The sequence below is a fragment of the Crinia signifera genome, chromosome 9, assembly GCF_055691185.1.
Source record: "Crinia signifera chromosome 9, ASM5569118v1, whole genome shotgun sequence".
In the NCBI taxonomy this organism is placed as follows: Eukaryota; Metazoa; Chordata; class Amphibia; order Anura; family Myobatrachidae; genus Crinia; species Crinia signifera.
In genome coordinates this window covers 119,291,422-119,305,167 of record NC_139225.1, presented here as the reverse complement: position 1 = coordinate 119,305,167, position 13,746 = coordinate 119,291,422, and the positions used below count along the sequence as shown (strand labels likewise).

The following is a 13,746-nucleotide window of genomic DNA, read 5'->3' as shown; positions in this document are numbered from 1 at the left end:
TGTGTACAGGTGTACAGGTGTACACAATGTTATCTTATGGGGGGGGGGATCTTAGAATGCACACCCGATTTACATGAGGTGCTATCATGCTGGGACTTGTAGTTCTGCAAAGAAAGACATGTGGTGCAGATGCACACTCCATATTATTAATCAAAATCAATCAATAATAGAGGTTCTTGGTATATTCATGGCCTTTTCTGGGGTTCCGCGCCCCAGATTCCTAGTATTAGGGACCCACCAGAAATGAGGTTACCGTGAAGCTGGTTGGTGGGCAAATATTTCTTGGCCAATGAATATACCAAGAACCTCTATTATTGATTGATTTTGATTAATAATATGGAGTGTGCATCTGCACCACAAGTCTTTCTTTGCAGAACTACAAAGTCCCAGCATGATAGCACCTCATGTAAATCGGGTGTGCATTCTAAGATCCCCCCCCCCATAAGATAACATTGTGTACACCTGTACACCTGAAGGTTGGGACTCCTTCAACTTAGAGTAGCACCCCGCCCACCTGATCTGAACATTAGTTCACCAGTTTGGTCCCTGGTTGCCACAGACTGCAAACTGAGGGCACAATGAAGGTAAGACCTAAAAATTTACACTAATTGCTAGTCTTGGAGATGGATTTGGGGCGCGGTTCCCCTTGGGTTGGTGTAACCGAGTTGCTTTCGGGGTGGCACACCCTAACATTTATTTAGCACTATTTATTTTCACTAATATTATACTTCCTAACACTACACTTTTTAACCTCTAGCTCCTGCTACTTTCTTATTAATACACCTTTATAGCTTAGTTTTTCACTTGTGTGCTGCCCTGGGGTGACTGGCTTATGCTGGCCTTTTTTGGGGTTCCGCGCCCCAGATTCCTAGTATTAGGGACCCACCAGAAATGAGGCCACCGTGAAGCTGGTTGGTGGGCAAATATTTCTTGGCCAATGAATATACCAAGAACCTCTATTATTGATTGATTTTGATTAATAATATGGAGTGTGTATCTGCACCACATGTCTTTCTTTGCATTAGTACATGGACACCAATATTTTTCTCACTGGTTTTACCTTGCCATTCCCTTGGATGAGTGCTCAGATATGTTGTTGGATGGAGCTGTACTATGAGCATCCGTGCTGCCACCAGAAATTGTGGAGCCTGGGACAGACAAAATAGACAAGGCCCCTCCTACCCCCTCCCAAAACCCAGGCATGCTTGGTAAGACCTCTGCTGTCTGCAGCACCACTCTTTCTCTACACTGCTTCAACGGAAATGTGAGCTTTGTTTATGACAAATTATATATGATAGTCTCCAGTCCTGGATCCCATTTCTGACTGGGCCCAGGACTGGAGTCCCAGCAGTTACCCCCCCCCCCCCCCCCCCCCCCCCCCCCCCCCCCCCCCCCCCCACCGATGGTGGCCCTGATGAGAATATCAGATATCATATGGGTGGAATGTACTAGGCAATTGCAGCACATCCCGCTTTGATACTTATCGCGTATGTACTAACATATTTGATTAGTATCGCAAAGGACAGCTCTTGTGAAGAGAGCTGCCTTTGTGAAGCTGCCAGTGCCAGGTAAGAGGATCCCCATGGGTCTCTCTCAGCTCCTACACCCGGGAGCCTCCTGCTGCAGATGGCTACAGGGACTCGCGGGCTCCGCCTCCCTGCACCCGGAAAGGGTAGCACTGCTGCTAGGGACAGCACTGCTGTCAGGGACTTAGGACACAACTCTGTGCTGCATATGTATGTCCTACATAGTTGCTTTAGTACATAGACAGTGTTATCTTATGGGGGGGGGGGGGGATCTTAGAATGCACACCCGATTTACATGAGGTGCTATCATGCTGGGACTTGTAGTTCTGCAAAGAAAAGACATGTGGTGCAGATGCACACTCCATATTATTAATCAAAATCAATCAATAATAGAGGTTCTTGGTATATTCATTGGCCAAGAAATATTTGCCCACCAACCAGCTTCACGGTAACCTCATTTCTGGTGGGTCCCTAATACTAGGAATCTGGGGCGCGGAACCCCAAAAAAGGCCAGCATAAGCCAGTCACCCCAGGGCAGCACACAAGTGAAAAACTAAGTTATAAATGTGTGTTAATAAGAAAGAAGCAGGAGCTAGAGGTTAAAAAGTGTAGTGCTAGGAAGTATATTAGTGAAAATAAATGTTAGGGTGTGCCACCCCAAAAGCAACTCGGGTTACACCAACCCAAGGGGAACCGTGCGGTCTTACCTTCATTGTGCCCTCAGTTTGCAGTCTGTGGCTACCAGGGACCAAACTGGTGAACTAATGTTCAGATCAGGTGGGCGGGGTGCTACTCTAAGTTGAAGGAGTCCCAACCTTCAGGTGTACAGGTGTACACAATGTTATCTTATGGGGCGGGGGGGATCTTAGAATGCACACCCGATTTACATGAGGTGCTATCATGCTGGGACTTGTAGTTCTGCAAAGAAAGACATGTGGTGCAGATGCACACTCCATATTATTAATCAAAATCAATCAATAATAGAGGTTCTTGGTATATTCATTGGCCTTTTCTGGGGTTCCGCGCCCCAGATTCCTAGTATTAGGGACCCACCAGAAATGAGGTTACCGTGAAGCTGGTTGGTGGGCAAATATTTCTTGGCCAATGAATATACCAAGAACCTCTATTATTGATTGATTTTGATTAATAATATGGAGTGTGCATCTGCACCACATGTCTTTCTTTGCAGAACTACAAGTCCCAGCATGATAGCACCTCATGTAAATCGGGTGTGCATTCTAAGATCCCCCCCCCCCATAAGATAACATTGTGTACACCTGTACACCTGAAGGTTGGGACTCCTTCAACTTAGAGTAGCACCCCGCCCACCTGATCTGAACATTAGTTCACCAGTTTGGTCCCTGGTTGCCACAGACTGCAAACTGAGGGCACAATGAAGGTAAGACCTAAAAATTTACACTAATTGCTAGTCTTGGAGATGGATTTGGGGCGCGGTTCCCCTTGGGTTGGTGTAACCGAGTTGCTTTCGGGGTGGCACACCCTAACATTTATTTAGCACTATTTATTTTCACTAATATTATACTTCCTAGCACTACACTTTTTAACCTCTAGCTCCTGCTACTTTCTTATTAATACACCTTTATAGCTTAGTTTTTCACTTGTGTGCTGCCCTGGGGTGACTGGCTTATGCTGGCCTTTTTTGGGGTTCCGCGCCCCAGATTCCTAGTATTAGGGACCCACCAGAAATGAGGCCACCGTGAAGCTGGTTGGTGGGCAAATATTTCTTGGCCAATGAATATACCAAGAACCTCTATTATTGATTGATTTTGATTAATAATATGTAGTGTGTATCTGCACCACATGTCTTTCTTTGCATTAGTACATGGACACCAATATTTTTCTCACTGGTTTTACCTTGCCATTCCCTTGGATGAGTGCTCAGATATGTTGTTGGATGGAGCTGTACTATGAGCATCCGTGCTGCCACCAGAAATTGTGGAGCCTGGGACAGACAAAATAGACAAGGCCCCTCCTACCCCCTCCCAAAACCCAGGCATGCTTGGTAAGACCTCTGCTGTCTGCAGCACCACTCTTTCTCTACACTGCTTCAACGGAAATGTGAGCTTTGTTTATGACAAATTATATATGATAGTCTCCAGTCCTGGATCCCATTTCTGACTGGGCCCAGGACTGGAGTCCCAGCAGTTACCCCCCCCCCCCCCCCACCGATGGTGGCCCTGATGAGAATATCAGATATCATAATGGGTGGAATGTACTAGGCAATTGCAGCACATCCCGCTTTGATACTTATCGCGTATGTACTAACATATTTGATTAGTATCGCAAAGGACAGCTCTTGTGAAGAGAGCTGCCCTTTGTGAAGCTGCCAGTGCCAGGTAAGAGGATCCCCATGGGTCTCTCTCAGCTCCTACACCCGGGAGCCTCCTGCTGCAGATGGCTACAGGGACTCGCGGGCTCCTCCTCCCTGCACCCGGAAAGGGTAGCACTGCTGCTAGGGAGTAGGAGGTCTCTGGGTCCAGGCAGCACAGCAGGAGGCTTCCTAGACAGCAGGTGAGGGTGGGCGGTGCAGGGCAGTGGGTTCAGGGATGGCGGGGGATGCGAAAAGAAGCCTGTAAGCTTCTATGGGGTAATCCCAGAAAAAGCTGGCATTACCCTCTGTTACGAAAACCTGGTGGTCCCGCGTTGTTACATAAGAAAATGCGGTAAAAACCCTGAAAACTGCGTTTTTACAGCATATTTCCTTTGATACATCCCGACCAATCACTTTGCACCTGTTTGCCTCGCCCTCCCTTCCTCAATGCATATTCTGCTCCTCTGCGCTGTGCACCAAAATACTCAAAAATGAGAAGAGATGTAGATAACAAACAATTGTAACACATGGGATCTCTGTGGCAGATTCTAGCTTTATTACATCCATCTCACAGACATATAAAAATAATCCATACCTAGAACAAAAAATGCCATATGTTCAAGGCAACATTCGTGCATTCTCAGTAAAATAATGTATATATCATGGTGGGTACATACCATAAATCCAGTTTATGGCTACTAACTCCAGTACTGCGACAAATAGAATAGCCCATCCACCACAGAAGGAATCAATTAGAATTACCCAGTATATTCCTGCCTGCAGGGAAATAAGGTATCTAGTGAGCACAGTACTGAACACACATCTGCACTGAACATATAAACTGTGACTATATATATTGGATTAAGAAACCCGACGCATTTCGTCATGAGCAAGATTTCATCAGGGGTACCTTGTTGTTTTTATCCCACTGAAGCTGTACAAAGTTATCAGTCTTCAATACAGGTAAGAAAAACATATGGTCATATATAAGTATCAGTCCTCAATGCAGGGGGGATAGGTTGGTACCGTGCAACAAGGGATTAGATTTACAATTACTTATAAAACCTCCTCAGCGGTTAATAAACCATGATGATTGCAGAGCGTCTGTTACAGTGAGCATAATATCCTATATCATAGGTTCTTTCAGGCGATCGACTCAAGGTCCCCATACGCGCTGCGAAAAGCAGCATGCAATGCGACGCGTTATAGGGTGGATCGCACGCATGCGTTTTGCATGCGATTTGCATGCGATGCAATCCATGGGCAGTACAAAAAGTATGTGCAGCACATACTTTTTGTACTTTGCGTTGCGATGCCAGTGGGAGCGTGCATCGCGTCGTATTGCAGCGTGTATCGGGACCTTAAGGTGGTCAAAGTGTGTGCCCAGCTTTAGGCTTTTTACTTTGAGACTTTCAAGAACACTTCCCTGTTTTAATGATATTCATTGTTTTCTTACTTTAGGTGACTTGTAATGTCATTCTTTGGGACCTTTTAGCTATAGACTCAACATTAAAGAAATACACTGAAAATGATTGTGTAATTCTAATGTTCCTTCAATGAGTACTTTGGCCCTTATTCTGATTGGTGCGGATATATCCGCGTGCGTTCGGCCCGCCGATGTTTTGTGTCTGCGCATGTGCAGAGGCGTCTCTGCGCATGTGCGAGCGGGGCGTACGGCCAAATCCCGCATAATCTGTGAACACTCCGAACAGGGGGTGGAGAGGGGCGTGAAGGGCTATTTGGGCTCATTACCATATGCATACGCCCCGCGTTTCATGGGCGTTCCCATGCAAACGCTGGGCGTACGTATGGTAATGCAGTCGTGACGCACGTGTATGGGGCGGACATATGACATCGCCGGATGTCAGCTGCCCGCCCAGATCCCTGCTTTTGCACGGAAACATGTCCGTGTGGTCTGAGGTTGCGGGAGCTGGTGGAGCATTCGGTCCTGCATTCGATGGTCTGCGAATGCAAAATGGGGGAGGTTCCCTTAGATGGAGGAGGCGTATTCCGTGAAAAATACACGTGCGGTCCGTTCGGCCAGCTTCTTACCGCATACGGACGGAGTTGGCGATCCGTATGGAAGGCGGGGTTTCGCACGCACGGTCCTGGCCGCATATTTGGCTCCGGCCGCACCGATCAGAATAAGGGCCCTTATATCAATACAGATATGACCAGTGGCAGATGTGTAACAATGATTGTACCTGGGTGACACATGGGAGCCCGAGGAGAAATAACAGAACGCAGAGCGCTATAGTAAGAGGAATCCTCATTGTCTTCATGGCTCTTGGAAATGCATCCTGTATTGTTGTCGTAATTGTTTCTTGAGAAATAACAGAAGAAAAACATTTTTACTTGTTAGAATTCATCTTAGTGCTTCTTCCCCACACAAGCAAGGGCATTGCTGATATTGTGCGCTAAATGAGCCTAATTCAGACCTATTTGCTAGGCTGCATATACTTGCAGCCTAGCGAGCAGGTAAGTGCCGCCCTACTGAATGCCCGCTGCAGTCTGAATTTGGGGCGGGTGCTGCCGTCATGTGACCTCAGCTACCCACCCCACGCAGGCATCGACACGCCTGCATTCCCATACAACATTGGGAGTTGCCTCGGCGATTGAGATACATTGGCACAAGGTTTGCGAATGCGCATAATAACGCATGCGCAGACAACCCGAATCTAAATCAACAAATTCGGAACCGCATGATCGAATCTGAATCAGCCCCAATGTTCGAAATGTGATGCAATGATGAGACAAATGGAAGAGAGCAGTGGTAAATGTTCCATTAAGCACGGGAGGTATGTGTATAGGGGTGGCACTAGCCGTGGGTGTGGGGGGGGGGGGAGGGGTGGCAATTTGTTGCTTGTGTTGGCATGGTGACACCATAATGGACCAGTAACTGCAAAATATTGTACCATACAGATGGAGCGCCTGTCAGCCAGCCTGCCGGATCACCAGATGTCCTGAGCTGGCGGACAGGAGCTACATCTGTCAGGGACGCGTGAGCATGTCCCCATCAGCACGGTGGCGGGGAGCAGCTTCTGTGCCCGTCTCCGCTTTAGGGAGATGGCCTGGGTAAGTGGGGGCTGCGGGGGAGACGGAGGAGCAGCGGGGAGCTGCAGGGAGCCAACAGAGGGCTCTGACAAAACGGGGCACGCGAGCGCCTCATGTGCACGCTGCCTTCTATTGGATGGTGTGCATCGGCAATTGGCGATTCTATCACCAGGAGCAGTTCCATTGAGAGCTGCTCCACCTGTATGTCATCTTGAATGGAGCGTAAACAGGTAGGGAACGCACATACTGCTCCTGTAAACTGTCCAACTTATTACATATGTGTACATACCAGTGGCGTAACAATACCCGCAGTGGCAGGGAGGCGCTGAGTAAAGTGTGGGCGCCGGAGGTCTGCGGGGCTATAGTTCCGCTCCTGCCTTACCCCAGTTGACACTTGCCACCGCCGCTGCCTCTAACCGGGATACGCAGATCTACTTCTCTGCAATGACCGGTCCCGTTGGTTCTCCTGGCTCAGCCGCCGCCGCCTCTGTAACCAGGAAACGCAGCGGTGAACGGTCCCGTCACTTCTCCTGGCTCAGCTCCTGCTATTATGAAAAATCTCCCGCACAAAATGTCCGCCACCCTTATAGCAGACTGTTTTTTTGGATGCTAGAGGAAGCCGCCGCCTCCTCTAGCATCCAAAAAAATGGTCTGCTGTAAGGCGGCGGATATTTTGTTTGGGAGACTCTTCATAATAGCAGGAGCTGAGCCAGGAGAAGCGACGGGACCGGTCACCGCTGCCTTTCCTGGTTACAGAGGTGGCGGCGGCAGCAAGCGGGAACAGGGGCAAGGAAGGGTGTGTGTGTGTGTTAACTTTTATGGGGGTGGGGGGGGGGGGTGCTATATTAGTAGTTACACCACTGGTGTATTAATAATAATAATAATAATAAAAATAACAATAATAATATTGTTCTATTGATTTTTTATTTAACCCAACCTCCACGCCTAAACTCCACCTACATTATCCACAGGTCCGTCCACCTCTGGCCTCCCCCTTCCAGGTAAAAAGGGGGAGTCTGCCTATTTTCTCAGTCCCGGTCCCCATAAAAGACGGCAGCCATGCCTTGAGAAAACCACTGCTCTAATGTACAATGCTATGTTTTTATACAGATTTCTATATTTTTAATGCTGTGACATTTAATTTTTCTTTGTTGTTCATTTACATTGTATATAAATTGATTGGATTGCATGACTGTGAAAGCAGCTGGTTGATGTATCAAGCAGTTTAAAGGGGAAGCGGTCATCTATTAGAATGAACTTAGGTCTACAGTCATTAGGTCGACCCCACTAGGTCGACTGGCAGGAAGGTCGACCTGACTTAAGGTCGACATGGGCCAAGGTCGACATGACTTAAGGTCGAATTTGCCTAAATGTCGACATGATATTTTTCACTGTTTTTTGAGCCGACATGTGCCGACAGACGGTATTTCATGCCCTACCATCCACTAGGGCGATGCGAGGGTCCGATTCTCATTGCCAACTGTGTCCATGTCGACTGTGTCGACATTCGGATCAAAAAACAGTGAAAAACACATGTCGACCTTATGACCAGTCGACCTTCCTCATGTCGACCTTTATGCAAATTCGACCTGAAGTCATGTCGACCTTGGCCCATGTCGACCTTAAATCAGGTCGACCTTCCTGCCAGTCGACCTAATGGGGTCGACCTAATGACTGTAGACCTGAGTTCATTCTGACAGATGTACCGATTCCGTTTAAAGAATGTTAAAATGGACCAGTGAAGAAGTTGCCCACAGCAAGCAACAAATCAACTTCTACCTATTATTTTATTGAATGTATAGTACAAGGTTAGCAAAAAATAAGTTACATTTTAGCCACAGATTATTATAATGATGTACTAGTGATTTGTTAAATGCATTTATTTTAAAAAAAATCATAAATTCACCACAAGGTGGTGCAAGAGCACAGAAATAAATATTCAATTGGCTTGTACACTGTATAGTACAGCAAAGCATCATCTTCCGGTACTTGTGTATTTTGGCGGCGCCCATCGCATCGTATACCATAACGTATGCGATGGTATGCGATGCGACGCGATGTCGTTGGTTAGTGTGCGATGGCATACAATTTTGAAATTATATGGCATACAATGCCATACGATGCGATGCGATTAAACATTGTATAAGCACCCTAATGAGTATTTCATTGTACGATGTACATCGGGGGCGCCGCTATAATACACAAGTACCCATCTTCCTTATGGGAAAAATAAATCAGAAAAGTAAATTGTTCTGATATCTTACCTATAGTAGCAAACTGTGAGTCAAGTCCTAAGGTGAGGAGCATGCAGAAAAACAGAACAGACCAGAGTGGAGCTACTGGTAATTTTGCCAAAGCATCAGGATAAGCAATAAATGCCAGAGCAAATCCTACAAGACATGGTTTCATTGTTAGTCAATAAAGTTCTAACGTCTAATAAAGAATATTTCTGTTCAAAATAAGTAAATACATTCTAATCAATGAACATAGAGAACAGGGGCAGGTGTATTAAGCCTGGAGAAGTGATGAAGTGGAAGATGACAACACACCAGCTAATCAGCTCCAAATTGTCAAGTTACAGGCTTGGTCTGAAAATGACAGTTAGGGGCTGATTGGCTAACGTTATAAAGTTAAACTTTATCACTTTTCCAGGCTTAATACAACTACCCTACACTTTAAAGTAGAGAACTTTGGCTGAGATCAATGTCACTAACAAAACAAATTTTTTTTCCGTAGAAGGTGGGCTTATTATATTTCTTGCCTTGGTCCTTGCAAAATAGCTTTTCCTAAAGTCTATATTCAATCTAGTGGTGTTAACCCGCCGAGGGGTGATACCAAAATGCTTTCTCCTGCTCAGTGACAGCAGGAGTCAGGTGCTGCTCTGTAAGATTACATGCAGCACCCTGCTTCTGTCACAGTGTAGGAACCGGAACTGCAGCCAACACAATCAGCGGGGCCAGCCCAGCATCTATGGGATGATATGAAAAGGAAAGGGGTTTGTGTCAGCGCCTGCTGTTTAAATAATTATTAACACGGTTCTCTTAGAAAATATATATAAATTTAATTAGAATATAAAAAGATATATATATATAAACAAAATACAATACATACAATTACACATAAGATAAAAATAATAATTAAAAATATCTCATAAATGTGAATCAATTAGCAGTAAGATAATTTTTTCGTTCTTTTTAGAGGTATAATTGGCGATAGTCCTGTAATAAGGTATATATATGCTGATGTTATATTACCATCCCATGGCGCAAGTAGTTGTGTTGGCCAGTTCCGTAGCTTGTGACACTTTGAGGTTCTATTTGCCTTATAATTTCAAAGGCTCAAGGGTCCTGAATCGACAGTCCAGATATTCCTCCTCCTTGGAGCATTTAGGGATAAGTGAAAACCCAGAATGAACTTGAAGTGTCCAAGAAATTTTTGAAGGTGGACGTCTCAGGATTGAAAAGATGAACCAGGTCACTTGTATGATATTGGATGGATCAGCTAATTCAGGATCGCTCAACGCGTTTCTCCGGAACCTCCGGCTTCCTCAGGAGCAAGTGTGTTTGTGGGACAGTTTGTCCTGGGTTTATATACCCACATGGCTAATTGACTTCACTGATTCACATGTGTTCACATTAAAAACAATAAACTAATATAACAGGAGAACCGTGTATAGTATGGTAAATAAATATAGCTTATCTTGACAGGAGACAGACCTTATCATTAAACTATCAAAATTCATAACAGACAGGAGTTTATATCGTTTGTTTTATGACAGAACTCTAAGTTGCGGTCACGTGACCCGGAAGTAGGTCTATTTAGCCGATTCTAATATCCAAATACTACTTAAAACATATGTTATAAAAACATACCTGACATAGGACAAGAGTAAAAGGACCAGGCTGACGGAGTGTGGAGGTCCGACGTCTCTGCCTAACGCCGATTGCCGGTATCGGCGACTAAGGCTAGAGACGCGTCCATTCCTTCCCCCCCCGGCGTCTCTAGTGTTGCCCGGCAACGCCCGGTCACGTGACAAAGCGTGACTCAGACGTGCCGTGCATTTCAGGATACACCCAGAGGACCCGGCGACTTGCCCGGATGTTCGTCAGGCGCCGCGTGCCTGTGCGACGCGGCTTATACCTGACGTCACCGCGCTCGACGTGCGGGTCTAGTTGGATGCTTACTGCGTCGTCATGAAGACGCACCAGAGACTGGTTGCTATGTTAGCATCCCTACTGAGTCCGTTAAACCTTCCCATGTCTGGATGTATAATATTTGAGATAAAACAGTAAATACATTGAAACATATCGATACATAATCTAGCATTCAGGTAAACATAGGTGTTCGTTATCATTTCTCATAGATATGCATAAGATAAATTTATAGTGTATAATTCTCTGTACAGTAAAGACATATGGAACGGTATGTATGAAACACAGAGAGACGCAAAGATATGTTATAAGGTAAAGAAACATCGCATGTTCGTTCAAGATCACAACAGTGATTACATTATTTTATTTTATTTTCTAATTATCTTTATGACTATGATTAAAAAATAATTAAAAAATAGTAACATACAATGTCAAGTTTTTTTAGGATTTTTCTCCCCCTTCTTTCTTCTTTTTTATATTACATACCTTTTTTATATTACATATATTTTTTATATATTTTTTATTATTATTTTCTTCTTATTATTTTTAAAATTATTTTCAATATTTTTATATATATTTTTTATATATATTTATCTCTATATATTAGACAATAAGAATAAGTCGCAGACTGCCACGATCCTTTAATGTCCTTTGCCATTGTATCTAATCCCATATTGTCATAAAGATAATTAGAAAATAAAATAAAATAATGTAATCACTGTTGTGATCTTGAACGAACATGCGATGTTTCTTTACCTTATAACATATCTTTGCGTCTCTCTGTGTTTCATACATACCGTTCCATATGTCTTTACTGTACAGAGAATTATACACTATAAATTTATCTTACGCATATCTATGAGAAATGATAACGAACACCTATGTTTACCTGAATGCTAGATTATGTATCGATATGTTTCAATGTATTTACTGTTTTATCTCAAATATTATACATCCAGACATGGGAAGGTTTAACGGACTCAGTAGGGATGCTAACATAGCAACCAGTCTCTGGTGCGTCGTCATGACGACGCAGTAAGCATCCAGCTAGACCCGCACGTCGAGCGCGGTGACGTCAGGTATAAGCCGCGTCGCACAGGCACGCGGCGCCTGACGAACATCCGGGCAAGTCGCCGGGTCCTCTGGGTGTATCCTGAAATGCACGGCACGTCTGAGTCACGCTTTGTCACGTGACCGGGTGTTGCCGGGCAACACTAGAGACGCCGGGGGGGGAAGGAATGGACGCGTCTCTAGCCTTAGTCGCCGATACCGGCAATCGGCGTTAGGCAGAGACGTCGGACCTCCACACTCCGTCAGCCTGGTCCTTTTACTCTTGTCCTATGTCAGGTATGTTTTTATAACATATGTTTTAAGTAGTATTTGGATATTAGAATCGGCTAAATAGACCTACTTCCGGGTCACGTGACCGCAACTTAGAGTTCTGTCATAAAACAAACGATATAAACTCCTGTCTGTTATGAATTTTGATAGTTTAATGATAAGGTCTGTCTCCTGTCAAGATAAGCTATATTTATTTACCATACTATACACGGTTCTCCTGTTATATTAGTTTATTGTTTTTAATGTGAACACATGTGAATCAGTGAAGTCAATTAGCCATGTGGGTATATAAACCCAGGACAAACTGTCCCACAAACACACTTGCTCCTGAGGAAGCCGGAGGTTCCGGAGAAACGCGTTGAGCGATCCTGAATTAGCTGATCCATCCAATATCATACAAGTGACCTGGTTCATCTTTTCAATCCTGAGACGTCCACCTTCAAAAATTTCTTGGACACTTCAAGTTCATTCTGGGTTTTCACTTATCCCTAAATGCTCCAAGGAGGAGGAATATCTGGACTGTCGATTCAGGACCCTTGAGCCTTTGAAATTATAAGGCAAATAGAACCTCAAAGTGTCACAAGCTACGGAACTGGCCAACACAACTACTTGCGCCATGGGATGGTAATATAACATCAGCATATATATACCTTATTACAGGACTATCGCCAATTATACCTCTAAAAAGAACGAAAAAATTATCTTACTGCTAATTGATTCACATTTATGAGATATTTTTAATTATTATTTTTGGTACTCTTTACCTAGAACGGCGCCCGCGATTAGAATCGCGGGCGTCGGGGGTAAAAAATCGCGGTCATCGCGGGCATCGCGGGTAAATCGCGGGTACATAAAAATCAGTGTACCCGCGATGACCGCGATTTTCCCATAGGGAACAATGTTAAAAAGCCTGATTGACCGCGATTTTACTTTAAAATGCCTCAATGCCCGCGATTTTCACATAGGAATCAATGTTTAATGGGCTACAGAGCCCAAATAGGCAGAATTAACCCTTAAATGTCACCCCAATTTTTGTACGCCACCCCACGATCCACGCCAACCCGAAGCGTGGCGAGCGTAGCGAGCCCGCGAGGGGCGGCGGTACGCGTCCTCCGACCTTTTCATGCCCTACTATCCACGTCGGCGTGGAGTTGAGAATAGAATAGTGTGGCGAGCGCAGCGAGCCACCGAGCCTGAAGCGTGGCGAGCGCAGCGAGCCCCGCGAGGGGACGCGGATACCTTCACAGTTATACATGTCCCCTCGCGGGCTTCACAGGTATCCGTGGCGAAAAGCGGAAACCTGTGAAGCTCGCGAGGGGACGCGTTTACCTGTGAAGGTATC

At 45.1% G+C, this 13,746-nt stretch overlaps 1 protein-coding gene across 1 annotated transcript in view; it reads right to left on the bottom strand.

Moving 5' to 3' along the window:
• The window catches only part of LOC146035895 (sodium- and chloride-dependent neutral and basic amino acid transporter B(0+)-like), a 98,661-nt gene that overhangs the window by 6,730 nt on the left and 78,185 nt on the right, over positions 1–13,746 (bottom strand). Inside the window, exons 9-11 of the mRNA XM_083159592.1 lie at positions 9,177–9,302; positions 6,063–6,181; positions 4,536–4,635 (exon numbers count right to left, since the gene is read on the bottom strand). Coding sequence (XP_083015718.1) covers positions 4,536–4,635; positions 6,063–6,181; positions 9,177–9,302 — 345 coding nt within the window. The remainder of the gene's footprint in view (positions 1–4,535; positions 4,636–6,062; positions 6,182–9,176; positions 9,303–13,746) is intronic.